Source organism: Dendrobates tinctorius, unplaced genomic scaffold, assembly GCF_039654945.1.
Source record: "Dendrobates tinctorius isolate UK_male_01 unplaced genomic scaffold, ASM3965494v1 ptg000230l, whole genome shotgun sequence".
Taxonomy (NCBI): Eukaryota; Metazoa; Chordata; class Amphibia; order Anura; family Dendrobatidae; genus Dendrobates; species Dendrobates tinctorius.
Genome location: NW_027361897.1, coordinates 14,012,835 through 14,039,759, shown reverse-complemented (window position 1 = coordinate 14,039,759; position 26,925 = coordinate 14,012,835). Strand labels below are relative to the sequence as shown.

Below are 26,925 nucleotides of genomic sequence, written 5' to 3'. Positions count from 1 at the left end.
AAATGGGTAAACGCCACCTCATTACTAACCTCTGGGCTTGATGTCAGCAGACATTACACAGTTGACATCAACCCAAAGTATTACCCAGCTTGCCAACACACCAAAACAAGCTGAAACAGCTGGGCATCATAATTAGTGCATCTAATTGGTGTGCCTATTATGGGGCGGCTGTGGGCTGCTATTTTTAGGCTGGGGAAGGCCAAATATCCATGGCCCTTCCCAGCCTGAGAAGTCTGCTTTACCTTAGCTGGTTATCAAAAAATAGGGGGGACCTCATGCCATTTATTTCTAATAAATTAAAAAAAAAAAAAAAATAGGGGCGACCCATAGTTGTTTTGGTTTTTTTTTTACAACCAGCCAACGCAAAGCAGGCAGCCGAGGGCTTCTCTCGTGCTGGGAAGGGGCCAATATCCATGGACCTTCCAAGTCTATTAATATCAGCCCCCAGCTGTCTGATTTGCCTTTGCTGGTTGTTAAAAATGGGAGAGACCCTAACAAAATGATGTGGGCTCATCAATCTGAAACTAGTGTGCTGCCTTTGTGACAACCGACCACTGTAAATTGAGGTAACCTTACTGACATCACCTCAGTTCACAGAAACCGGATCTCACTGAGTGCAGAGCAATACTCTATAGAGGCTGCTGCTCCAGTCTATGGATCTGTGTTCTCTGAACAGGGCTCCATAGACTGGATGGAGACTGGGATCATCGTGGAACATCCATTTGGGCTACGGGGGACCCTGTGAATTTTTTTTTTTTTTTTATAAGTGGGGGGAAAATGGGAGTTTTTTTTCCAATTAAGATTTTTTTGGCATTTTCTTCTGTTTTTACTTACTGGATTAAGAATGGGGGTGTCAGATAGACCCCTCTCCATTACTAACCTGTGGACTTGATGTCATTGGACATTATACAGCTGACATCAGTCTCATCACTCCAATTGCCACCGCACTAGGGCAATTGGGAAGAGCCGAGGCCAAGCGACAAAATTTCTGGGGTGGCTGAGGGTTGGTCTTATTAGGCTGGGAAGAGACCAATAGCCATGGCCTTTATCAGCCTATTAACATCAGTTCCCAGCTTTCCACTTTGCCTTAGCTGGTTACTTAAAAATAGAGTGGGACTGCATGTCTATTTTTTACGGTCCCCTTTCCGTTGTTAGTAACCGGCAAAGCAGACAGTTGGAGACTGATATTAATAGGTTGAAAGGTCCATGGATATTGGCCCCTTCCCGGAATAATAAGACCAATTCACAGCTGTCTGCTTTCCTTTGGTTGTTACACCACATTGTTTTTTTTTCCATTTATTTCTTAATATTTTTATTTATTTTTCAGCAATAAATGAAAAACAGTATAGGGTTTAATAACCAGTTAAGTGAAATCAGACAGCTTTGGTCTGATATTAATAGGGTGGAACTGCCCATGGTTATTGGGCCATTCCCAACCTAAATGTATCAGCCTACAGCCACACCCAGAAGTGGCAGCATCATATTTGATGCGCCAATTCTGGCGCTTAGCCTCATCTCTTGCCAATTGCCCTGTTGCGGTGGTAATTGGTTTTAGGGTTAGTAATGGAGTGGGTGTCAGTCAGTCAGTGCGTGTTCACTCTGTCAGCATCATTATAGTCTTAAGCCCCCGTTACATGCTACAGAACCACTCAGCACCCAGAATATGTTGTGCAGTTATATGGATGTATAATAGGTTCTATGTGAGATGCATGTCCCTAATGCATCAGCATTCCCCTTTTGTCCGCCCTCCCCCCACCTTTGTAATTTCCACAGTAAACATCGGCAATCTCCGGCCACCTGCGGCTTTGGTAATGTATGTCTGGCCTGCCGCTTTTCTATTGGCCGGCCATCTGTATCTGTGTGATATATTCTGTGTCCTGTGAGTAAAGTGTTGTCAGACTGGAAATACATGGAGAAGCAGTGATCTTTTATAGGCGCCCATGTAAACAGGGAATTCCAGCCAGCGTCATTCATTCAGACTCCAGCCAACGCATAGCGGACCTCCGAAAACACGGGGTGGCACTGAAAGAGGTACCCCAGCTTGGGTAGACCCCGTTACACTGGTGGCAGACAGCAGGGTTTGATACCCTTCTACAGGAGGAAAGGAATAAATGGAAAATAACTACCAGAAGTTAAAGAGGACTACATTAAAAGATCTGGGGGAAGCCCGAGGGTTGATCGCCAGCAACAAAACAAAAGCGGATTTGATAGCAGCCATCATGGAACACGACAGTGCAGCGCCCCCCAATGTGAACGTGGAGGAGACGAAATTCCAGAGGGAGGTAAAGAACAGACTGGCGTTCGATGGCCTAAACCCTGCAGTAGAGATCATACGAGAGGTGATGGCTGATGTGCGTACTGATCTGAAGGAAAAGATTGCCGAGCGGACCAGGATAGAGCTAGCCAAGATGGAGATGGCAGAGCGGACCAAAGTGGAGCTGGCCAAGATGGAGATGGCAGAGCGGAGAGAGGAGAACCAGTGAGCAGGGGGAGCTCTGGCCTTCGACCAGGTACCTTTAACAGTAAGCCACAAAAAGATCCAGTATAATGCCTTCCGACAGTTGGGGGAGGCAGAGGAAGACATTGATGGCTTTCTGCAGGACTTTGAGCGGCAGTGTGCCCTTCATCAATTGAAGCCGGAGGAACGGGTTCAGATTCTGGCCAGCAAGCTGACAGGCCGGGCAGCGGACGCCTATCGCACGGTACCTGATTAGGACTGTATGGACTATGAGTGGATCAAAGAAGTGATCTTGGCCCGGTATGCGCTGACACCAGAGGCCTACCGCCAAATGTTCCGCGGACTTATAACACGCGTAACCGGTACCCACGCTGAATGGGCCTGTAAATTACGGTGGTCACTGCTACAGTGGGTACAAGGGAGCCAACCAACCACTAAGGAGGATGTCCTCCAGCTCTTCCTGTTAGAACGATTCTTTAATGGACTAAACCCCGAGACACAGGAATGGCTTCGGGACAGGCAGCCAACGACTCTTGAGGAAGCCGCTCGTATGGCCGATGAACATCATGAAGCCAGGAGGCCGCAGTTCTCCGGATCAAAGGTGGTCACTAGGGGCCCGCCCATGGACCTGGAGGGCCCCAAACCACCGAAGATTGTAGGGGGACCAGCTAGAAACCCGGCCTACCACAGTCCCCCTGGGGCGCGATGCCACACCTGCCGTCAGCTGGGCCACCTGCAAAGACAATGCCCCAACCGGACTCAGCATACCCAGTGGCCAAAGGCAGGAACAGCTACCTTCAGCCGGGCTGCTGTACTCTGCTACCAAGGCGCAGCTGACCCGGCATTGGGGGCTACGACTAACCAAGGGGTGGAAGAGATGGAGGAAGTGCTGCATGAAGTAGACCCCGTGCAGGCAGCCCGGGCAGATAATCGACAACAGCATCGACAGGTCGTGTGGGTTAATGGGAAACGTATGCCGGGACTAAGAGATTCCGGGGCAACTTTGACCCTTGTGAAGCCTCATCTCGTCAGGGACCAAGAGAAGACGAACCGGACAGTGGCAGTCCGTGTAGCAGGGGGAGCTATACATCGACTACCCACTGCCAGGATTCACCTGAACTGGGGAGTCGGGGATGGCCTTGTTGAGGTCGGCTTGATGTAGGATTTGCCTGCAGACGTCTTGCTGGGAAATGACTTGGGGCCCATGTTGTCTGCATTCTCAGTGGCCCCTCTGGCTGAGACCTATCCTGTGACCACCTGGAGACAAGCTCGAGCTGCGGAGGCGGAATCACACTCAGAGGAGGCCCAGGTAAGACATCCCAGCCCTGCACGTATTCCCATAGCCAGACACATTTCTTGGGCCACCCCAGATGAATTTAAGAGGGAGTTACTTGAGGATCCTTCATTAGAGGGATATCGTGGGAAGGCACAGGAGGGGAGAGGAGTACTGGAAGGGGAACAGTTTGTATGGAAGCAGTGACTCCTCTACCGGATCACAGAGCAGCACCACACAGGGACGAGCCACACTATAAAACAACAGCTGGTAGTTCACAAGAAGTATAGGCAGGAGCTACTGTGAATCTCTCATGATATACCCTTGGCCGGGCACTTTGGCGTCAGTCGCACCAGGCATCGTCTGACACAAAACTTCTTTTGGTCGGGGGTAACCTATGATGTTCGTCAGTACTGCCAGACCTGTGACAGTTGTCAGCGCATTGGCAAGAGGGGGGATCGATGCAAGGCCAAATTACGCCCCCTCCCCATTGTGGAGGAACCATTTAGCCAAGTAGCTGTCGATCTGATAGGGCCATTAGCCAAACCCAGTCCGTTCGGGAAAAAGTATATATTGACAGTGGTAGATTATGCCACACAGTATCCAGAGGCGGTTGCGTTACCTAACATACTGGCAGAGACGGTGGCGGCCACCCTGCTCCAGGTGTTCTCACGGGCTGTGCACCTGAAGCAGAGGATTTAGCCGGACTTCCCTTGCCGGATGTCTTAGGGGAAAGGACTCAGTCTAAAACATGGGACCAGGCACACTTGGGTGAAAACTTAGTCCCTCGGGAGAGACAGCAGGCGGAGGCGTTGTTGAGGCTATGACAGAGGATGTTTTCAGAGAGACCGGGGTACACTCGCCTGGCACAACACAAGGTTGAGACCCAGGATCAGACCCCCCTGTGACAAAACCCCTTCCGCGTCCCTGAGTCTGTACGAGAGGGGATGCGACAAGAGATACAAGAGATGTTGCGTTTAGGGGTCATTGAAGAGTCAGATAGTCCCTGGGCATCCCCCGTAGTGTTAGTGCCCAAGAAGGATGGGACTACACGGTTTTGTGTAGACTATCGTAAGCTCAATGAGAAAAGTGACGGATGCATACCCCATGCCGCATGTGGATGAGTTGTTAGACCGGCTGGCGGGGGTAAAGTATTTGACCACCATCGATCTATGCAAAGGCTACTGGCAGATTCCCCTTAGTCCTGACGCTATTCCCAAGTCGGCATTTGTCACCGCGTTCGGCTTATTCCAGTTTCGAGTTATGCCATTCGGGATGTAGAATGCCCTGGCGACCTTCCAAAGGCTGGCTGACCGGCTTCTGGATGGTCTCCAGGACTATGCTTGTGCCTACCTGGACTACATCGCCATCTACAGTGCGACATGGGAAGAGCATCTAAATCACCTAGAGACAGTATTGGACAGGATCGACCATGCCGGAATCACCCTGAACCCAAACAAGTGTCACGTGGGCAAAGCAGAGGTTCAGTATTTAGGGCATTGGGTGGGAAGTGGGAAACAGCGACCAGAACCAGCCAAGATTGAGGCCATAGCCAAATGGCCCATCCCACACACTAAAACCCAGGTCATGGCGTTTCTAGGGACAGCGGGGTATTACAGGAAATTCGTTCCCAATTACAGCAGCGTAGCCAAGCCCCTCACTGATTTGACCCATAAGAACCAACCCCGCCAGGTAACCTGGACCTCAGAGTGTGAGGAAGCCTTCCGCCAACTAAAGGACGCCCTCACCAATACCCCTGTATTGGCCGCGCCCGATCCAACTAAACGTTTCCTGGTTCACACAGACGCTTCTATGTTTGGATTGGGGGCAGTACTGAGCCAAGTCGGGCCGGACGGCCAAAAAAAACCCGGTAGCTTACCCGAGTCGGAAACTACTGCCCCGTGAAGTAAGCTATGCGGTCATCGAGAAGGAGTGCCTGGCAGTAGTATGGGCACTCAAGAAGTTGCAACCATATTTGTATGGACGACAGTTTTCCCTCCTAACGGACCATAATCCCCTAGTCTGGCTTAATTGGGTCTCCGGAGACAACGCCAGATTGCTGCGGTGGAGTTTAGCCCTACAACCTCTGGACTTCACCATCCACCACAGACACGGCAAACGGAACTTGTACCAACCCCATAAACTTCGGTCATCCCCAAACCGATCCGTTGAGGATCAGACAGTGTATGCCGATCGTGTCGCTGAAAAGGGGAGCCGTATTACATGCTACAGAACCACTCAGCACCCAGAATATGTTGTGCAGCTATATGGATGTATAATAGGTTCTATGTGAGATGCATGTCCCTAATTCATCAGCATTCCCCTTTTGTCCGCCCTCCCCCCACCTTTGTAATTTCCACAGTAAACATCCGCAGACTCCGGCCACCTGCGGCTTTGGTAATGTATGTCTGGCCTGCCGCTTTTCTATTGACCGGCCCTCTGTGTCTGTGTGATATATTCTGTGTCCTGTGAGTAAAGTGTTGTCAGACTGGAAATACATGGAGAAGCAGTGATATTTTATAGGCGCCCATGTAAACAGGGAATTCCAGCCAGCGTCATTCATTCAGACTCCAGCCAACGCAGAGCGGACCTCCGAAAACACGGGGTGGCACTGAAAGAGGTACCCCATTGGGTAGACCCCGTTACAGCCCCCATCACACTAAGCGATGCACCAGCGATCCCGACAATGATATGACCTGGTCAGGATCGCTGGTGTGTCGCTACATGATCGCTGGTGAGCTGTCAAACAGGCAGATCTCACCAGCGATCAGGACCAGCGACGATGTGGGTAACAAGCACGGTAACAGGCGCTTAGCTACCCGCTGTTTATCTTGGATAACAGCGCAAGCACGTTGGCATCCAAGGTACACAGTGGGCAGCTAAGCCACGCGCGCACTTAGTTACCAGCTGTTTTCCTTGGATACCAGCTCCCAGCGTCTGCTTACAACGCTGGGAGCTCGCTGATTGATGGTCTCCCGCTGCCACACGCAGCGATGCACGCTGGCCACCGGGAGGCCAACGATCAAAAAAAGGCCCAGGACATTCCTGAACGATCAGCGATACCCGGCGGGGGGCGGTCGCTGATAGGTGTCGCAAACAGCGATATCGCTGCTGAGGTCGCTGTTGCGTCACAAAACGATCTCGCTGTGTGTGACGGGGGCCTAAGGCTCCGTTGGCGCATACGTCCGAATGCCGCAACGTGAGACACTGAGTGTGTCCCTGAACGCAATTGTAAACCCACCCTTAACCATTACCTACCCACAAATAGGTGCCAATCCTAAGAAGAACGCCTTTGCTCCTCACACAACTGGCTCCAAGATTTCATATCGCCAATACCCCTAAACTCACTACTCCAACTGGCTAGACTTCTCCAAAAGCAGTCTTATTTTTTGTAATTGTAAAGATATCAGAAATGCATGGGTTTTTTTTTTGTTTGTTTTAGAGTGGTTTTCATTCCTAGCGCCTTTTGATGCATTAATACTTTTTTTTTCGGCAACCTTGATTTACATAAAGTTTGTTGCAAGTTCCCCATGAAATCTGCATCGAAGTAGTGATATTTTTCAGCAGCACACAGTGATTGGAGTAAAAATGGCGAGATGAGTCCCTTCCCCCAAACGCCATAGGATTAATGATCGGGGATTAGGGTCTTGTATATTAAAAGTACGTCACACAATGTGAGCATAGATGTTAGATTTCATTTTATTAATTGTAAACATCTTTTAATTGTACCAACATCACACATAATGTAACACCATCAGTCCCAGATATCACAAACATAAAAAACACAAAGCCATCTACAAATGGAGCAGCTATCAGTAAGGGTTGTAGGTAGTCTGGTATTGCTTTTCAATGTCTGCAGCCTTTGAATTTCCTCCATGGAAACCATGAGATCGCCTGAGATCACTCAGTTTTGTAAATGGTTTAAGAAAAAAAAAAGTAAACAGAAATTGCATATACGCTGCAGCCAAGTTATCTGGCCGTACGACGTCACATCTAGGACTAAACATGAAGCCGCTGTTCAGAGTCATACATTGGTATCATTCATGCTTCCCACGTGATCCACGTTTCTTACACACGGAGACGACTTCTCCCGCTCAGAACCGCCAATCATTAAGGCGACAAAAAATATGCTACATTTCAGACATCACCAAAGGACAGCTCTCATGGCCTACGTTGCCATTATGTATTATTTTTTTTATTTTTAATGAGTACTTATGGTTTTTAATAAATTGTTAAAAACTTGCACGAGTCTTGTGTCTCAGTACCCGGCACTGCGACCAGAGTGTGCGGCTGCATGTATTTCTGTGCAGCCGAGCGCTCCGGTCCGAGTGCCGGGTACTGAGGCGCGAGTTTCTCGCAAGTGTGACCCCGGCCTTAGTTGGATAGCAGGCTTCAACCTTTGTTTCTAGCACGGTTGCAGAAATTCATTACCAGGAACACGATTTCAGATGCACGTTCAGTACAGTGGCCAGATACTGTCATAACGCTATTAACCCTATGCGTGCACACGTAGGTATATGGTGGCATATTCTACCGTGTACATGACCAACCAAGTTTAATTTTCAACCTCATGGCCACATCACAAGGAATGCTACAGTCTGAGAGAATCCTCTCATCTAATGGCAGACCAATTGAAGCACATGAAATCTGTTGATTAAAAGGAAGTCACGTCAATGTAATGCAACCTGCGACTGTCTTACGAGTCCAGTGGGCGGTCCTATACATACAGGGAAGTGCATCAATTACTGAGTGTATGTCCAGATAGCTGTCAAACCACCGCATAGGGCCACCCACTGGACTCCAGTCCAGAATAAGCTGAGGTTGATAATACTTGTGTTCTACTTCTCTTTCCCTGTAGAATAAAACAAACCGGCTTCCTTTTTGATCCATTATGCTTGCACAATTGCCTTGTCATACAGTAATTAACCATTTTGGGTGCAATTAAACCTTTACCAGAGGCAGGGAATGTGGCGTAGTTGCTCCTAGCAAACATCCAAATGAGCTTCTGAAATATAGGAGCTGGAATCGGTGAGTAAAGGGCTCGTTACACATAGCGATATCGCTAGGAATATCGCTAAAGCGTCACCGATATTGCTAGCGATATCGCTACATGTGATACTTACCTCCAACCGGCTCCCCCGCTGGATATCGCTGATCGCGCGAGATAGGCCTGGTCCATTTCTCGTTGCTGGCTTCCTGCTGGCGCCGACGAGCGACAGGTAAGTACGATTGCCGACCGCTGCTGCATCGCTAGTACGATCTTCCTGTTTGGCAGCTCACTAGCGACCATTTAGCGATGCACCAGCGATCCTGACCGGTTCGTATCGTGGTCGGGATCGCTGGCGCATCGCTAAATGTTACGGGGCCTTAATCCATTTGCCCTTAAACTAGTTTTGTCACGTTTCTCCCATAGATACTTAATGTATATAGACATACTGGACTAAGGTCAAAGCATAGCCATCCTTTAACGCAAATATCCACATATATGTCCTAGTTTGTGTTAATTTTCCCCATTAATAAGATTATGCTCAGACTAGTAAGTAGCTTAAATTTGCATAGCAGTAAACAGTACTTACCATTAAGAAGCACTGAAACAGATTTGAAAACGACTAGTCTGGCAACGTCTAGAGTCTAGTCTGGTCAGATCAGAGCACATGTACAATGAGGACATGACTAAACTGCAGGGGGTTTAATTTACTGAACCATGTGTAGGTCGTGAGCTGCGTGTTTATGATGCAAGCACGGCTCCTCGTCTTGTAGCACAGATTATGGTGGCTCAGTAGATCCACCAGATGTGAACTGGGATGTTACAGATCTGTCATCTCATGTTATATGAAGACGTATAATGGGGATGAAATGTGGATGCAAGGAATGGGGTCATCTCAATTCTTCCTGAGCTCTTATGAGAAAAGGACCAGAGGAGGCCACTGTAGGGTAACTGTAGAAATACATGAAAGCCATTCTGGTTCGCACAAAGACCCCCTTGATAATGTCCATAAGTAATTTTTTGAAATTCTAAAGTAATATATGGAAACTGTGCTACCACCACAGGGCTGTGGAGTTGGAGTCATGGAGTCGGTATAAAATGGACTGATTCAGGCTCCTAAAATATATAATAAATTGGGTACAGTAGTACAATGCAGGAGGTACTGTAAATGTCTTCATAATAATTTGGGAACGTTATGAAATGTCCTATACATGTCTGTTTTATTCCTGAGCTAAGGATCTGGGCTTTTAGTTGAGCGGAATCTGTGCTGTACTTTATGTACATGCTCCGTAGTGAGGCAGGGCAGTGGAGTTGGAGTCATGGAGTTGGAGTTAGTCGGGAGTTTGGCTTAATAACTCCACAGCCCTGGCCACCTTCCCTCTATTCTTACTAGCGCCTGGAGGAGCACCTCCGTTCTCGATACAGGATAATGGTCATCTCTCTTGTGATGCCGCAACCAACAGATGCTAGAACTGTAGGTTATTTGGCCACATCCAGTACTTCTGTAAAAGGAGGATATCGTACTGGGGTTTCCCATCCTCCCTTACGCTTATCTTAATTTAAACCTACAGAAAACGAGAAGAGACTAAACGAGTCATTTTAAATAAAAACAATTTTATTTATAAAGTCTAGGTGGGCAACAAACCACAGGTGCCCTGAAACAACAAGATTCAAAAGAAATCAGGAAATTAAAAAGGAGGGGTAAAAAAAAAAAAAAAAAAAAAAATAGAATAGAATAAATATGAAAACGTTATATAATTCAGCATGTTTCTTGAATTTTGAAATATGGATTTCAGGAGAATGACTAAAATCATGGCATAGATCAAAAGCAGATTTGCATATTGGAATCTCTTAGAAAGTGTGCGATCCTCAATGATAGACGTGTCAACCCGATTCCTGCAGAAAAATATTTATTTATTCTTTATATAAGGTGCCAATTTTTTTTTTATTGTAAGATTTAGAGTTGTTGCATTTGAACTCCATAAGGATGATGAGGAATTACTATGGAAGATGAATGTGTATGGAAAATGTTCGTCATGGCCCTTATGAAGAAAATGCACCCCCTAAAGTTTTAAGTAAAAGCCCCTTTTAGTAGGTTTTAAAAATATCAAAAAAAAAAAAAAAAAAAAAAAAACACAAAACAAAACCTCCTGTAAATGACATCTACATTCTGACAAAGAGCCACCATAATAACAGTGAATAGCTGTGTTTTTGTGAAAACGTAGAACAATTTACTGTGGAAGGGATTTTTTTTTTTACTTGCTAAAAGGGACTTACTTTTGCAGTTTTCCTCAAGAAGAGATACATTTAAAAGAAGAAAAAAAAAAAAAGTGGCAAAGTTTTCCTGTAGCATCCAAGTCAGTTAGGTTTCCAAAGTGAAGCCAATTTCTGGCATATGCGACCCCTAACGCCAAGCGCCACATTTCTTTATAGCTAGAGCATTGGCATGTTTGGCCAATAGGGGGCGACAATGCAAACTGACTCAATTTCTTATAAAAAGGTGATATAAAGAAAAAGCCAATAACTAATTGGGGGTTGCACTTTTTCCACAGATTTAGGACTGATCATATGGTTTAATGGCAGCATCGTTAACATCCCAGCTATAAATAAGTGCTGCGTGTAATTGGATCAAATGACTATGTAAGGGCCATGCAAAAAAGGCGAATACCTGCCTAATAGAATAAATGTAGCCCTGGTGATATAACCCAGATTTAACCAATAAAATCCACAGCAACATATAAGTGCAGTCGCTCCATTTCCAAAAAGCCTCACTTATCCTGTCCACAAGTCGGCACTGAGACCCCCTTTTTTAAGAACTCACTTTCTATCCACTGCAAATCAATGGTTTATATATATCTCTACATACACTCACACACATTAATAAAAGTAATCAGTACAGGTTCCTTTGTGTATAGGACGTTGAGCCGCGATCTGGATTGTATCTGATACGCCACAATTAAAAAGAACCTATTACATTTTAGCTAGATCATTTTTGTATCCTATTTAAAAGGTCTATTAGCAAAATCCTACTATTGTCATCACACGGTTTTACGCATTCCCAAAACCCGACCAAGAACGCCATGCTTCGATGCTTTTCTGGGTTTTCCGGCTTCTGTTTGCATCAAAGCTTTGCGGCCATGAAGTTGACGTGAGGTTTGACCAGTGGGAAGAGAGGTAAGCTCCTCTTAAACGCCGTCATGTTAATGATGACTTCGGGCTGTGGGAAGAAAGTAATTGGGCGTCATCTGTAGGGTCGTTCTGTAGCACAGATAACACATTGCTATAGACAATTTCTGACAAGTGAAACCAATCTTTTAAAAACTGAAAAAAACATAAAAAACAGTGTCTGCTAGTTTGGTGGATTATTTTATCCATTATTACTGCAATGAATGGACCTAAATTCGCGATGGCTCCTAACGCCTTACAACCGACATTACTTTATGGCAAAGAACATTAATTCAGAAAAACATCTTAGAAGTGAAAAGAATATAGGGTCCTAAATAGCAACAAGATCGCCCTCCAACTTCTAGACTGACTATAAGCCAGAGTGGAGGACCAGATGTCTACATGCATTTCACAGGGGATGCTGCAATACCCAACAATTCCTGTGGAGGCACTGCAGAAAAATGTGACACTTGCAGCTAGGTTCATTTAAAGCTTACAAAAAGGGGTCCTTTAGTTTACAGTTACTGATTTTTTTTTTCCTAGCAAGCTATCTGCCAGGGGCCTATAGAAAAATGCAGACTGCTGAGCAGGGAGGGTCTGAGGGACAAAAATGGCTAAATGAGCAGACAAACAGAAAGTCATGCATGATCTTGTTAAATGGTCCTCAGGGACACTTGGCTCCTGTACAAAATGGCAATGGTGTTTCTGCAGATTGTTGTACAACGGCTCTTAATTTTCCAAACTCATGTTGGAAGCTGCCCGGGCTGTAAACCATTATGGAGGGGGGGGGGGGGGGGAACCATTATCTCCCACTTTAGCCATTAAATGACATCCAAGGTGTCCCATCATGAACACAGCAGCTTTGTGTATGTGGTGACTCTGCATCTGCTTTTCACCACTTGCAATACACAGGGGTCACTACTGAAGACATTGTGATGCAAAGTTTTCCATGAGAAGATCCCCTGGTGGAGCACACATACAGTTTCCTGCTAAAAAAAAAAAAAAAAAAAGATCACACTAATGCATTGTACCTGTGGAAGAGCTGGTGCTGGAGCAAGGTTAACATCATTTTGACTAGGGAACTCCCCAACGACAGGACCTGGGCAGAAATACAATGGGACATTAGAGATCACCTTTTGGAACACAAAAGAACCATATCAAAACTGAATGTCAAAACTTTGCTGCAATTTCTGTTATTGTGATGCCATAATAAAAGTATTCGGGGTGGTGCAAGCATTAAAAGACTTCGTGACCAGTCTTCCCAGTGCCGGCTCTTTTAGCCGCTGTGACCAGAAATCAGACTATCAGCTCACACAGGAATGTGTGTGGCGGAAGTTGATTTCTCAATATAAGTCTATGAAGCCTTGTTTCAAGTCTCGGACGTACACTGGGAAAGCAGCTAGCACCCCTATAGTACTGGAGAGCGGTGACGTGGGGCCAGAAAATCTCCAGCAACGCTACAGCCAGAGATGGAGATACCCTTAAGGTACGGTCACACTTAGCGATGTACCAGCGATCCCGACCAGCGATATGACGCGGTCAGGATCGCTGGTGCATCGCTAAGTGGTCGCTAGTGAGCTGCCACACAGGCAGATCTCACCAGTGACATCGCTGGGGACGGGGGTCGCTACTTACCTGTCACACCAGGCGATCCTGACGTCCTCCTGCCCGGCTCCACGCTCGTCTCCACAGGAAGCAGACGACAAGAAGCGGTCCAGGACGTTCTCGCGTGATCAGCGATAACCAGCGGGGGAGCGGGTCGTAGGTAAGTATCACACATAGCGATATCGCCAGTAATATCGCTATAACGTCACAAGTTATAGCGATATCGCTTAGTGTGACAGTACCTTTACACTACATACTCTCTGACCTTTCCTGGCGCCTGTGCACTGCAGTACTTTCCTCTGCCCTCAACAGGGCAGAGAAGAACACCTGCGCAGGAGCGTGCTGCCGGGGAGCCTGTGTGAATGACAGTGGGGCGCGTCATCCACATGAAGCAAGCAGGAGGGCGGCATCGGACCAGGACCCGTGACACCCATAGGACCGGACCGCCCCCCGGGTGAGTTTAATAAAGGCTATTTTTCTTCTCTTGCAGGTCGGACCGGGGGCTGATCTACAGCATTATAGGATGCTATACATAAGCCCTGAAAGGCGGTGGCCGTATCTTATATATACACCTGGTGACATGTTTGCTTTAAAGGCCCAATGCACATCATGTGGAGTTACACAAGCATAAATTTACACAAATACTTACATGAATCCATCTCTCTAGCGAGTACGTGCACAGACACTTTATGTCTTCTTAGAGCTTCCACAGCTAATAAGTCCTGAAAAATACCTAAATGTCACAAATCCCGCCATACTGTCAAAACAACAGAACACAAACCTTACCAGATTTTTTACAATTTTTACTACGCAAAGAATTCAAGTGTCTTATCGTAATTCATTTACTTCCTGTGACCTTGAAGAGGATTATTTTTGCAGACAATATGTAATTTGTAGGTAGCAAAAGATTTGTCACAAAATTAAAGATTTCGCAGTGCGGGTCAAATGCAAATCAAGAGGCCCGGAAACGAGTCCAGCAGGAACGGCGAGTCAGCATCACAAGGACTGGGAGAACGGATGTAGTAAGAAATGTTCTATGTGCCTTAAACTATGTCCACAGTAGTGATGAGCGAATGTGCCCAGATAAGGTGTTATCTGAGCATGCTCTGGTGCTGAGTGACTTTGGCGTATTCAAAAAAATATGTTAGAGTCTCCGTGTCTGCATGTCTCACAGCTGAACAGATCCAGTTTTGGGAAGTTAGAATTAGTTCAAAGGCGGCAACTGGATTATTGCAAGGGATGGAGTCCATTCACATGGTGAGAGGTTGGAAAAGTTGGGCTTGTTTAGATTAGAAAAAGATGTCTAAGCGGTGATCTCATTTACATGTATAAATACATGTGTGGTCAGTACAGAGGACGGGCACACGGCTTATTCCTTCCCAAGGCCATACTAAGGACCAGGGGGCACTCATTATGGGTGAACGAAAGGAGATTACAGCAGCTATATAGGAAAGGGTTCTTTACAGTTAGAGCAGTCAGACTGTGGAATGTCGACCATAAGAGGTAGTAATGGCAGACGCTATAACCGCTTTTAAAAAAAGGGATGGATGATTTCCTCAGTACACAACATTGCGGGCCATCGATAATTTAGTGACAAAAAAATAGATACCGTATATACTCGAATATAAGCCGAGATTTTCAGCCCGTTTTTTTGGGCTGAAAGTCCCCCTCTCGGCTTATATTCGAGTCATATACACCGGGGGGTCGGAGGGGGAGAGGGGGCGGGGGTGTCAGGTCATACTTACCCGTCCTGACGCTGTCTCTTGAGCCCCCAGCTTCTCCGCGCTCTCTGTTCCTGCCTTCAGCGGTCACGTGGTACCGCTCATTAAAACTCATGAATATGCGCATATTCATGAGTTTTAATTAGCGGTATCACATGACCGCTGAATGCAGGAAGAGAGCGCGGAGAAGCTTGGGGCTCAAGCGACAGCGTCAGGACGGGTAAGTATAGCGATACTCACCTGTCCTGCGTCCATGGCTGCTTGCTGCTGTCTGTCATCGGTCAGTGACTTGAGACAGCAGAGGGCGCGGTGACGTGATTAGTGCGCGCCGCGCCCCCTGCAGTCTGAACATCACTGACTGATGACGTGGCAGATAGCGGTGAGCAGCCATGGACGCAGGACAGGTGAGTATCTGACACCCAGCGACGGAGAGGCGAGTATGTCATTTTTTTTATTTTTACATGCTGCAGCAGCGGCAGCACATGGGGGAATAATCTAAGGAGCTTCTTATGGGGGCAGCATATGAGGGAACAATCTAAGGAGCTTCTAATGGGGGCAGCATATGGGGGAACAATCTATGGAGCTTCTAATGGGGGCAGCATATGGGGGAATAATCTATGGAGCTTCTAATGGGGGCAGCATATGGGGGAATAATCTATGGAGCTTCTAATGGGGGCAGCATATGGGGGAATAATCTATGGAGCATTTCCCACCCTAGGCTTATACTCGAGTCAATAAGTTTTCCCAGTTTTTGTGGCAAAATTAGGGGGGGGGTCGGCTTATACTCGGGTCGGCTTATACTCGAGTATATACGGTAATTGGTGGAAAAAGGTTGAACTTGATGGACCAGAGTCTTTTTCAACCTATGTAACTTTGGAGACACATAGGTTTACATTGGAACGATAGACAAAAACCCCTTAAAATAAATACATTCAACAAGTGATTCGGATCACAAAACTTTTACTACAATGGATAGACGTTTGTTGCAAAGGTTTATTTTTATCAGCTCCATAATAGGAAGAGGCTTTACAATGTCCACTGATTGAGCCAGTCATCTATCTATCCACCCCTCCCCATACATATGCAAGCACTGCCGAGTGTACATAGATTTTCAATAGGGCTGGAGACTGTGTGGCTACAGATGAAGTATTGGTAAGACATCCTTTGTGATGGTCTCTCCTCTGCATAAACAAGAAGATCGGACATTATATTGCCATGCTGCATCCTTCTCTTGCACCTGTTGGGGTGCCCCCAATAAATATTAGATGGTGGGTAAAGTCCTGCGGAAATCAGCAGGTTCAAATGACATCAATGCAATGTGTATGGGGCGTCAGTCATCTGTGAGGTTCTGGAGAGATGCAATAGACGTCTCTTTTCCTCCATATGGGAACATCTCCGCAGGACTAAAACTGTGGACTCTAGGAAAGCTGAGCAACACTTGTCAACAGGTTCACAGGTCTATGGTCAAGTGGCTGCGAGACCGCAGGCCTCGTCTTAAGCTGTCGGCATCCTGGGCCCATTCTGATTAGCAGGCTCATTGCCACGTTATTGTCACCACATACCGATATAGGTATGCCAGACCTACTAATCAGAAGACGCACCAGGGATGCCAGCTGATAAAAGGGGGTATACACGGCCGTGGTCTGGCAGCCACAGACTACTAACCCAGGTCCTGAAAAATTTTTGCTCAACTCTACTTTGGTAGTTCATGTCTGACAATTAGTGAGCATGCGACAGCTCAGGACTGCTCGCCCCGCGCTAGGATACTGGGGCATTGCAGAATCCTCAGACATATACACAAATCACGTACATCATTTTCATTCTCCAGATTTCACACAGAGCATCGGCTTTAGTGCACAGCTTGCTCCTGACTGCAGTATTTAATAAATGATGAGGCTGGAGAGTTTTTCTCCGTCAGAATCAATACAATCAAGCACAAGATCAATTTTTAGGTTACCTTGTAAAATTTTATGATATCATCCTTGACCAGGGTTTTCAGATACGCCACTTCAACATTATCTGCAGACACAAAACAAAAATAGCCATCAGCCCGCTGCCAAGTTACAGGATTTATACAAATTAATTACTGGATCTCAATCACATTTTTATCTGGAAATAGAAATGATAAACGAGGCGGCTTGCTTTATTCTCTAAAATCCCTGAGCAAATGAGCGATCAGTGGGTTATCCTGTTGTACAATGCGTGTCATCCGTACTGTGGTCACAGGCAGCAGCTGCACATCTGGGGCCGAGGCCATCAGTAATCGCAGTCATGCTCACAGCCGGACCTACTGAACGTCGCCGTAATGCGATATTGGTGCGGATGACACTTCTCTGCAAACCCCTGGATGCATGAAAGCAATGCGGAGGTGGGCGACGTATAGAAGTAGCTCAAATACTATGCCCCCTGCTGGTATTTTATCAGAGAATTGAAAACCCGGGGCAGGAGTGTTTTTTTGTGCGCCTCCCCAGTAATTTTGCAAGACAAACAGTTCTTTAACTATTTTTTTTACTCTTATACGTAATACATATTGAAGGGGTATTCCTGTATCAGTGATAAGTGCAATGATCAGTGGGAGCCTGAATTCTGTCCTCCCAAACTGGAGAACTGGTGCGGCGATATTTTTTTGAATGGAGCAGAGCTGTGGCGGGTGGCTGGGATCGGCTCTGCGCGGAAAGAAAGAGGATGCAATGCCGCAGCAGCCCTATTTAATCTCAGGGTCACAGTGGTTAAAATCCCAGTGATCATCAAACAATATATCCTAGTGATTTATCACTTTCACACTCATTTAAAAATGTATTCCCATTGACATTCCGGGCTGTGGAGTCGGAGTAATTGAAGAGTCGGAGGTTTGGCTTACAGACTCCACAGCACTGATGACCGAGCAGAAGATGCTGATCAACCAGTGCAATAAAGCGGGGATCTGCTGAACTCTAGACTCACCTATACAAGGTTATATAGTGGTGGCGACTGCAGTGTTAATGCAGAATTAATTTGACAGTCTGCTTATTGGATATAGGAAAAGTTACTGAGAGATGAAAACCCATGATGGGTAATCTGCCGTTCATGGCACCGTATACAACGGCAGCATTTGTTCCCTCCGGTCTTACCTCTATCGAAGTGATACTGTTGAGAGATAATTTCCCCCCAGTATTTTGCACATTCAGCAGACAGCTTCTTTGGCTTGTCCAGCCTCCGGAGAGCCAGGGCTTGGATGTGTTTCTGGAAGGCCTCATCTGTCATCTCCTCCAAGGATTTCTCCATAGTCTTCAGGAAGGCCTCCACCCGGCTCTCCAGATAGTGTGGCTGCTTCTCTGACTGAATAATGAACCGCAGGCCTTGGATCCCATTTGCCCTGCGCGGACCACTGAACACAATATAACCTGCAAAAAACAAAGTTTTAATTACAAAAAAAATATTTTTTTGTTGCTATTTTGAAAGTGTTGATCACCAGCTCAGAAAGAGAAAATGGCAAAGACTGTCCATTTATCCATCATTATCTTGCCACAGGAGATAATGGAGGCCATACGTACTGGCTTAATTGGAAAACCATGCAGATGTTAGAAGGAAAAAAAAAAGATGGGGCAAGTTAAAATGTAAAAGCCCCAGCTTGTGCTCTGGCAGCCTCAGGTCAGCAGACAGGGTTATGGATTGCTCACCTAGTTGTTCCTTGGTCCGCAGGGTGTTGAAGCACGGCTCCGCAATGATCTGACAGAACAGCTCCAGCAGCATGTTTTCGGACGTACTCTGCATGTCGGTCTGGTAATAGATCTCGATGCCGCAGTTATTGTGCACCTCATTCCGCTGCTGATACACAAACCAGCCCCCTGTAAACGCCAAAAAAATAAACAAAAAACAAAACAAAACAGGGCGTCACGTCACAATTCTTCCGGTATTTGCAGTTAAGATCAGTCTTTCAGTCGCACATGAGATACGTTGGTGTGAATAATGCTATTTCGTCTCTACCCTTGATAGGCATTCTTAAATCACAGGGTCCCCAGGGTCTCATCTCCCCTCTGTACACACACATGCTATCGGTGGGGCCGGAATCTGCCATATGCTCGGTTAGGGGGAAATGGGAAAGGCTCATCCCTGACACACAGGGAGAGGAGTGGGAAGAAATCCTGGAGTCACCAACTAAGGTGTCTCCGTCAATTGACAATAGAATGATACAACTTTATATTATAAACCAGTCATATTTGACTCCGACTCGACATTTTAAGATGGGCCGTTTCCAATCTTCGGAGTGCCATGATTTGGCAGTGTCCGATTATAGCACATTATTGGAAAGAGGGGACGTCATTATTAGCCTCCCTGGCACAGATTCCTGTTCCCCTTGAGCCATTGGTTTGTCTGTTCGGGGTGTGGGATGATGAGACGTGGGGATACTATACGGGGATTTTCCTGCGGGAGACATTGTTCATGGCACGGAAGGTGCTAGCACTGCGGTGGATGGGAAGTTCGGGTTCCTCCCTTAGGGCCTGGATATAATTGGTGAACTCTATTATCCCATATGAGCGTATGCTTTACCAAAACAGAGGGTGCCCGGGTAAATTTGAGAAAATATGGGAGAGGTGGAATTCCTCTCATCTCACGTTGTAGGACGGAGATATCGCATGATAAAGAGCCAAATATATAGACATAGGCTGCAAATAGTTGTTTTGTAGTAGTAATGTTTTAGAAGTAGGCAGGCTTTATTATTTGAATAATACACAGACTAATGTAAGGCAATTGACAGTATGTTTTATTCAATGCACAGTTGATATACACAAGCTGTTTGACATTGATACTCTGTGATATGCATGTGTGTTGCATGATATTTTTGTTGCTGTCAGTTTGCATACTGTATACCCTGCCTTTGGTTCAATAAACGAATTTAAAAACAGGGCGTCATAACCGATCAATAATGCCCTGTTTCAGTAATCAAGTGGCGGTGGACCAGGGACTTGCCATCGGGCAGCTGTACTTCTCTGTATCTGACCAGCTGACTTGGGAGCAGTGGTTTGGTGTGGGCATGCTCTATGAGGGTGTCCTCCACCATCTGCATCATGCCCTGTGCCGTCTGCAGAAGGAAAAAAAAAAAAAAATCCAAAATGGTGATAGCAGTTTTACATTTTATAACACCCATGCTACACATCCACGCACAGACAGTGGGAGAGTATGAAGCCCATCAGATATTTCCAGCAATGTTCATAAGGCAATTTAACTCCTTCTCGCCCCCCCCTTCGCATTTTGCATATGTCAGAAAAAGCTCCCACTATATACATTAAATGCAAGCGGTGACTGAGCCTAACGGAGGCATCGGTCCCACAATGAACTTATGATGTATACATTAACGACTTGATATTATAACCCATTAGTAGACGATTGGCCTCCACTGATGGGCCAGTGGGTGAGGGGCGTCCGTGACATTCCTACAATGGATAAGTTATGAAAATTTAAAAAAAAAAGAAAAAAAAAAAAAGAAGACCTCAGGATGCGTGTAGAATGGTACATAGCGGCACACTTTACCCATAGACTTCTTGGTAGTATAATAGATAGAGATATATATCTCTCTCTATCTATACACACACACAAAATATATTATATATCTCATATATATATATATTATATATATATATATATATATATATATATATATTTTTTTTTTTTTTTCTTTTAAATACACAGAAGTCTACGGGTGAAGTATTATCGATCACATATATTACCCATAGGAAACCGAATGCTGGTGGGGAAAGTAAAGTTCATTTTCTCCCCGCTGAATTTGGCTACATGCATATGCCAGGCATCTGCAAATTGTCTCTTTAGAGAGGAAGAGGACTAGAACTCTAGTGCCACCTATTGGAAGTAGCAATCCTAAAAGTCAATGTCGACCCTTTAACAAGCCTTGTTACATGACTTAGGATAAAAGCCAAAACCAGAATCTCAATTTGCAGACACTGTGTTTCGGGGTACTGTCCCTCGTCAGTGCAAAGTGTGAGAGAGGCGTCTGACTGATATCCAAGAAGTATCGTTTCTCCTTGGGGAGAATGACATGCTAAGCATGCCGAGATGCCGGGCATCATAACGCTATTAACGTGCAGATTAACCACGTAGCTGCAGGTTAACAATGTTATTTCTGTTGACTGGTTCCCTTTAAACACAGAGCACATAGCACACTGATGCTATCCGTGTGCTCTACGTGTTTTTCACAAACCCATAGACTTGTATTTTCATCTGTGATACTGGAAAAACACTGACATGTGAACAGCACCATAGACTGTAATGAATACATTTTGTATCCATAAAGGAAAAAAGGATGTGTAACATGGATGTCTGAATGAGGCCTAACAGTGCATAGCAGCCACAATACAAGAAGGCATTGGGCCCAATTTGCTTGGGACACCTTGAACAGTGCCATGCCCGTTGTGTGGTATACTGTAGCATCCATCATTGTTTGTTATGGATGGCTTGTAATCTCATACATGTGCGGTCAGTAACCAACCTGCTTTGTTATATTGCCATGGAGAAGAGCTTCAACGTGCAGCCGGGACAGCAGCTCAGGAATGAAGGCCTTGAGACGAGGAACGGTAACATCTGGGAGAAAAGAACAGCGGATAAAGCAACGGCAGATCAGTCTGGACTGACAATTCAGGTTTTACAAGAATAAAGCGAATAATCAGATAACCCTGTTATACATCCAATGTAAGTAGAGCATTGATGGCCGCCAGCGATACACAGGTTAAAATATGGTGTGTGGTGGAATAATCACATCAGCAGGGCCAGCAACTACGCCAAGGTCTGAGAATTAAACACAACTCATGAGAACAAGTGTGGGGCATGTGCCCTGCCTCTCTAGCACCAATGCCCCAGTGGTCACATCAGTACTGAGGCCAGTTACTGCCATACATCCACCGCACAATTGCAACCAAGTCATTGCATCAGGAGAGGAAACTAAGACTGGAAACCACAGGGCAGCACAGTGGCTCAGTGATCAGCACAGCGGTTCAGTGATCAGCACAGCGGCACCAAGGTCCGGAGCTCAGATCCCACCAAGAACAAGAGCTTTGTATGTTCTCCCCACGTATGCCTGGGTTTCCCCCCACACTCCAAAAACATACCGATGTGGAAGTTAGATTGCAAGCCCCAATGGGGACAATGATGTGTGTGAAGAACTGTGGAATTAATGGCGCTACATAAATCAAATAAAATAAAGATTTAACTGGTAAAAAAAAAAAAATAATAATTCACCCTTGCAGATGACCTTGCTAAAAAAATGTCCTACAATTTTATGGTTATATATCCTTTGTGTAACCATGATATGCCCACAAACAACCCCTCTATGGTCTACACTTTCCATCAGACTACTCTTTTCTTTTTCTACCCTACATCTCCCTGATGTAAATTCATTTGGCAGATAGTACGAGGATTGCAGGATCTGGTTACAAAGGGTTGATTTGTAGTGAGACCTATAGGAGTGACAGACGAAAAGGTAGAAATGTCTTCAACTCCATTTGCAAAGTTGATTCATTGTGACGAGGTTGCAATTGGCTTTAACAATGAAGTCTTGGGCTTATGTCAGACCCTCAATATCTGGAAGCCCTGTGCCTCCCTACACAGTTCACACTGGACTAAGTAGTATCACCCAGCCTCTTTACCCACGAAAACCCGGCACTGCAGGTGGCACCTCGGACCGGAGCGTGCGGCTGCATAGAAATACATGTAGCCGCACGCTCCGGTCCCAGTGTCGGCGGCAGTGCCAGGTTTTCATGTGAGAGACTCGCACGAGAATCTTGCGAGTCTCTCGCAAGTATGAGCCCCAAGACCTTGTGCGGCTGATCATGTGGTCAATGGCAGCACAAGTTAGTTTAAAAGTCATGAAGCCATTGACATTAGCTTGTAGCGTACAGTCAGCCAGTGTGTCTGGTCTCAGACTTACCAGAATTTAAGGAAGCCCCCTTAAAATTTTGGGGTAATTTTTAAATTTTCACTGCATTCCTCATACACATTCTAATGATTTATTTTTTTCCAGGGCAAGAACTTTGGTATCAAATACGATTATTGTCATTGGCGAGTTTCATGTTTATAACGTGCAAATTGCCTCTTCAGAAAGAAAGAGGACTTTTACTCTACAGCGCCACCTATTGGTAGTAGCGATCCTACAAGTCACAATCAACCCTTTAACGAGTCTTGTAGTATGACTTAGGATACAAGCCAAATCAGAATCTCAATTTGATTTGGCTTGTATCCTAAGTCATACTACAAGACTCGTTAAAGGGTTGATTGTGACTTGTAGGATCGCTACTACCAATAGGTGGCGCTGTAGAGTAAAAGTCCTCTTTCTTTCTGAAGAGGCAATTTGCATATTATTTTCCCAGAGGAGCATTGTACGGCGAATAAGTCTCCTTACCTTGACAAGCCACAGCTGGCATGTCACTCTCCGCAAGGAGAAACCTTACTTCTTAGACCCATGTTTATAACGAACACTTTTAGCATTGGAGAAACTGCTGCTGGGTAAGAAGATTGCCTTTGCTCCTACGACAATCTTCTTATTTGAGCCATTCTGTGATGTATGGAAGCAGTGAACAAAGAAACTCAAGTAATGTTTCCATTTTGCATGAAGTGACCTGAGCGGAGGTTGCGCTCACAATCCACTCGCTGTGACCCAGTTTCTGCATTTATGCTCTGCAATCTTCCGGCACATGTGTTTACGCTCCAGAGCGAATGGCTTCGCTCGCTCAGGTGGTGTAAGGAGATAAAGCTGCGCTCTCGGCAGAGCAGGGAACATGATTTATAGGGCTGCCGGGAAGGCAAATCAAGTGTTATACAACTGGAAAATGGGCTATTAGAACAGCGGCAAATATCACCCACGGCACAAACAAAGGACAGCAAGCAGAGGGAATGCAGCGAGATAGAAATGTGATGTTCTAGAAAAAGAATAACCAAGTGTTCAGTCTGTGCACAGAATGAAGAAGGAAAAAAACACTATACAAATCCACAAATAGAACAACCAAGGTGCAATGTGTGACATACGTAGCCACATTGCGAGTCCATCCCTCTTGGGACTGCATGCAGCTGCATGGCTACCGTGATCGTGGCCAGAAAATGCCAGCAGAACATACTCAGAACGATCATCCATGGGTGCTGTGCTACCGAAAACTGCAGAAATCAACAGTAACATATGCATACCTAATAAGACACCTCCCTCCCGTTACAAGGTGCCCAATTGTTTTGTGAAGGGACAGGTTTTAAAGTCCAATCCCACTTAGACTATAAGCACAAAATTACATATTAAAAAGCCGATGTCCCAAGTAACCTGGAGCTCCTTGTATGGGTTTGGCTCTGGTATTGCACGGTGATTTTTCCCAGGGAGTCTGACTTGTGAGTGTGCACATGGGGCTGCTCTCTAGCCATGAACTGGGGGGTCAGACTGGAGAGGCCGTAGATTTTGGTCTTTCCCTAATTATGGTTATTGAGATCCTAAAAGCTGTGGATTTTTTTTTTTTGTTTTACTCTACGATGACGTGATCACTTCTTGCATTGCAGCACTGTTGCACTGCTTTGTAGTCTGATTGTCAGGCCCTTGGCTGCCGTAGCAGCACATCAGTGACCAGAAATCATCCTGTGGTATTACCTATGGAGGATAGAAAGGGGCCACTCCAGTTTTGGTAAATCCTGAATGTAGGATCTATTTCTAATTCAAGCTTTATGGGACAGTTGTCAGTCATATAATACTTGACCAACGCGGACATATTACGGCGTCTCATGTAAAAAGTGTTTAGTACGTTGCTGGACTGGAGTGAGTTACAAGTCAGTCATTTTCTATGGGATAAAATCTTTTTAAATGTACTCAGTAGACAGAATCCATGGCCAACACTCTGCACTTCCTCAGCACCAGATGACTTTAGTTACGGTTACATTCCCGACATCAGACATTTTTCACCTTCTAGACCTTCCCGGAGCTCGTCTTTGGTCCAGGCCACTTCGGTCATCAGCAGCCTTAGGTAATACATCGCATGCTGGTGAGGTTGTTCTGCACGGAAGTTGTTCAGAGAACGCATGTACTGCAACACAGAAAATCTCACATTGTCATCAAGACACGCGGCAATACCCTACTGGACAGCCACGTTCCTGTGTTTTGTAGACAGACCAGTTTTTTTCCATTTTAAAAGGGGATGTCTAGCCCCACTCCCCCACCACCCAAAATAGTTGCCACCCCTGTCTACAGGTTGTGTGCCATTTTGCTGCTCCATATGCAATACTAATCACTACTAGTGATGAGCGAAAGTGTTAGGATTAGGTGTTATCTGAGAATGCTCATGTGCTAACCGAGAGTCCCCACGGCTGCATGTCTCGTGGCTGTTCGACAGCTGTTGCCCGTTTGTTAGACAATCCCAGCACGTGTTGCAGCTGTCTAACAGCCGCGAGAGACTCCAACATATTTTTCGAAGACACCTGGTTAGCACATGAGCATGCTCAGTTAACACCTTATCCAAGCATGTTCGCTCATCACTACTCATGTACAAGCATGGCTCTGTTTTCTTGAAGGCGAGGAAGAGAGCAAAACTACAGCTGAGCGTTAATCCCGTCAATTTAGAGACAAAATTTGCTTTTATCCATAAAGAGATCCGTTCCAATAATCATACTATTTTAGTGCGGTGCCCATCAGCATTTCTGATCTAATCAATAAAGTGTCTCCAAGCTTCAGTATTGCCAATTATCTGTAACAAGAAAGAAAACGAATGATCCAGAAAAAACAGACTATAGGGCTGGACTTACCGCTTCTTTAATGATCTCAAAACGTTTCTCGTCTATTTCAAAGGTGGCCATTTTCTCAACGATCTTCCTTAGTAAGATATGCTGCTTGTCGTTGTATCCTTTCACAGACAGCTGGAAAAGTAGGGTACGGATCAATGCATCCAGCTCGATACCTTACACACACGGACTGGGTTTCTACATCTGCCAGTGTTAGTTGTGAGTGCTTCTGAATCAGATGTGCAGTTAATAGGCGCGGTCCTACCCTCAAGGCACCACTTTCATAAACAGACTGTTAGTACTGATGACCCAGAACAAGTGAGGCCAAGTTTTTTTTTTTATTTTATTTTTTTTATGGTGGTTCCATTTAAAACCTACTTCATAAACTATTAATTTCTATGCTAATCACATGAAGCGGTTTGAGCAGCCTTTTTTTTTTTTTTTTTTTTAATTTTATTTATTATTTGCCCTTTGTAGAGAGGTTTTGAAAAAACACAAGGTGGGAAGAACAGAAAAAAAAATATAGCGTATTTTTTTTTGCAGTGGATCCTGATGGAATCTGCAGCTTTCTGATTGGCCAGTTTGAATCAAAGAACCCTTCAGCAAAATAAGGAGCTTGTCCTGTAGTAGTTTCCATTGAAGAAACTCGCTTCAAACAACTCTGTGTGAACGTCGAATTAGCTCAGTATTACACCATTACCCAATGGATTTAACTCTATAATGTTGCACTATACTGTGGATTCAGTTTCTGAACACGTGGGATCGGGGTGGAGAGGAGCTGCAATGGGTGTGTGTTTTACCCATGAAAAATGCACAACGAAATGGGGCCTAAGAGGTGATATTCACTTGGGGGGGGGTCCTCATCAGCAAGACTCGGATAGAAGGGTTTCCTGAAATAAGCAAATACTGAAAACGGATTGTTCAAAGAAGACAGTACAGAAAGAGCTATTCCCAGAAGATAGCAAGTGATCCTCTATCATTC

The 26,925-nt window shown here is 45.6% G+C and overlaps 1 protein-coding gene across 5 annotated transcripts in view; it reads right to left on the bottom strand.

The window, feature by feature from the left end:
- Positions 1–10,312: 10,312 nt before the first annotated feature.
- The window catches only part of IDE (insulin degrading enzyme), a 110,890-nt gene continuing 94,277 nt past the window's right edge, over positions 10,313–26,925 (bottom strand). For all 5 annotated transcript variants that reach the window (XM_073555863.1, XM_073555864.1, XM_073555862.1 and 2 more), the window contains exons 16-25: positions 25,968–26,078; positions 25,132–25,252; positions 21,694–21,785; positions 20,160–20,271; positions 18,869–19,036; positions 18,320–18,592; positions 17,167–17,228; positions 14,138–14,210; positions 12,915–12,982; positions 10,313–11,935 (exon numbers count right to left, since the gene is read on the bottom strand). In XM_073555863.1, the coding sequence (XP_073411964.1) occupies positions 11,840–11,935; positions 12,915–12,982; positions 14,138–14,210; positions 17,167–17,228; positions 18,320–18,592; positions 18,869–19,036; positions 20,160–20,271; positions 21,694–21,785; positions 25,132–25,252; positions 25,968–26,078 (1,176 nt within the window). In that variant the 3' untranslated portion in view covers positions 10,313–11,839. The remainder of the gene's footprint in view (positions 11,936–12,914; positions 12,983–14,137; positions 14,211–17,166; positions 17,229–18,319; positions 18,593–18,868; positions 19,037–20,159; positions 20,272–21,693; positions 21,786–25,131; positions 25,253–25,967; positions 26,079–26,925) is intronic.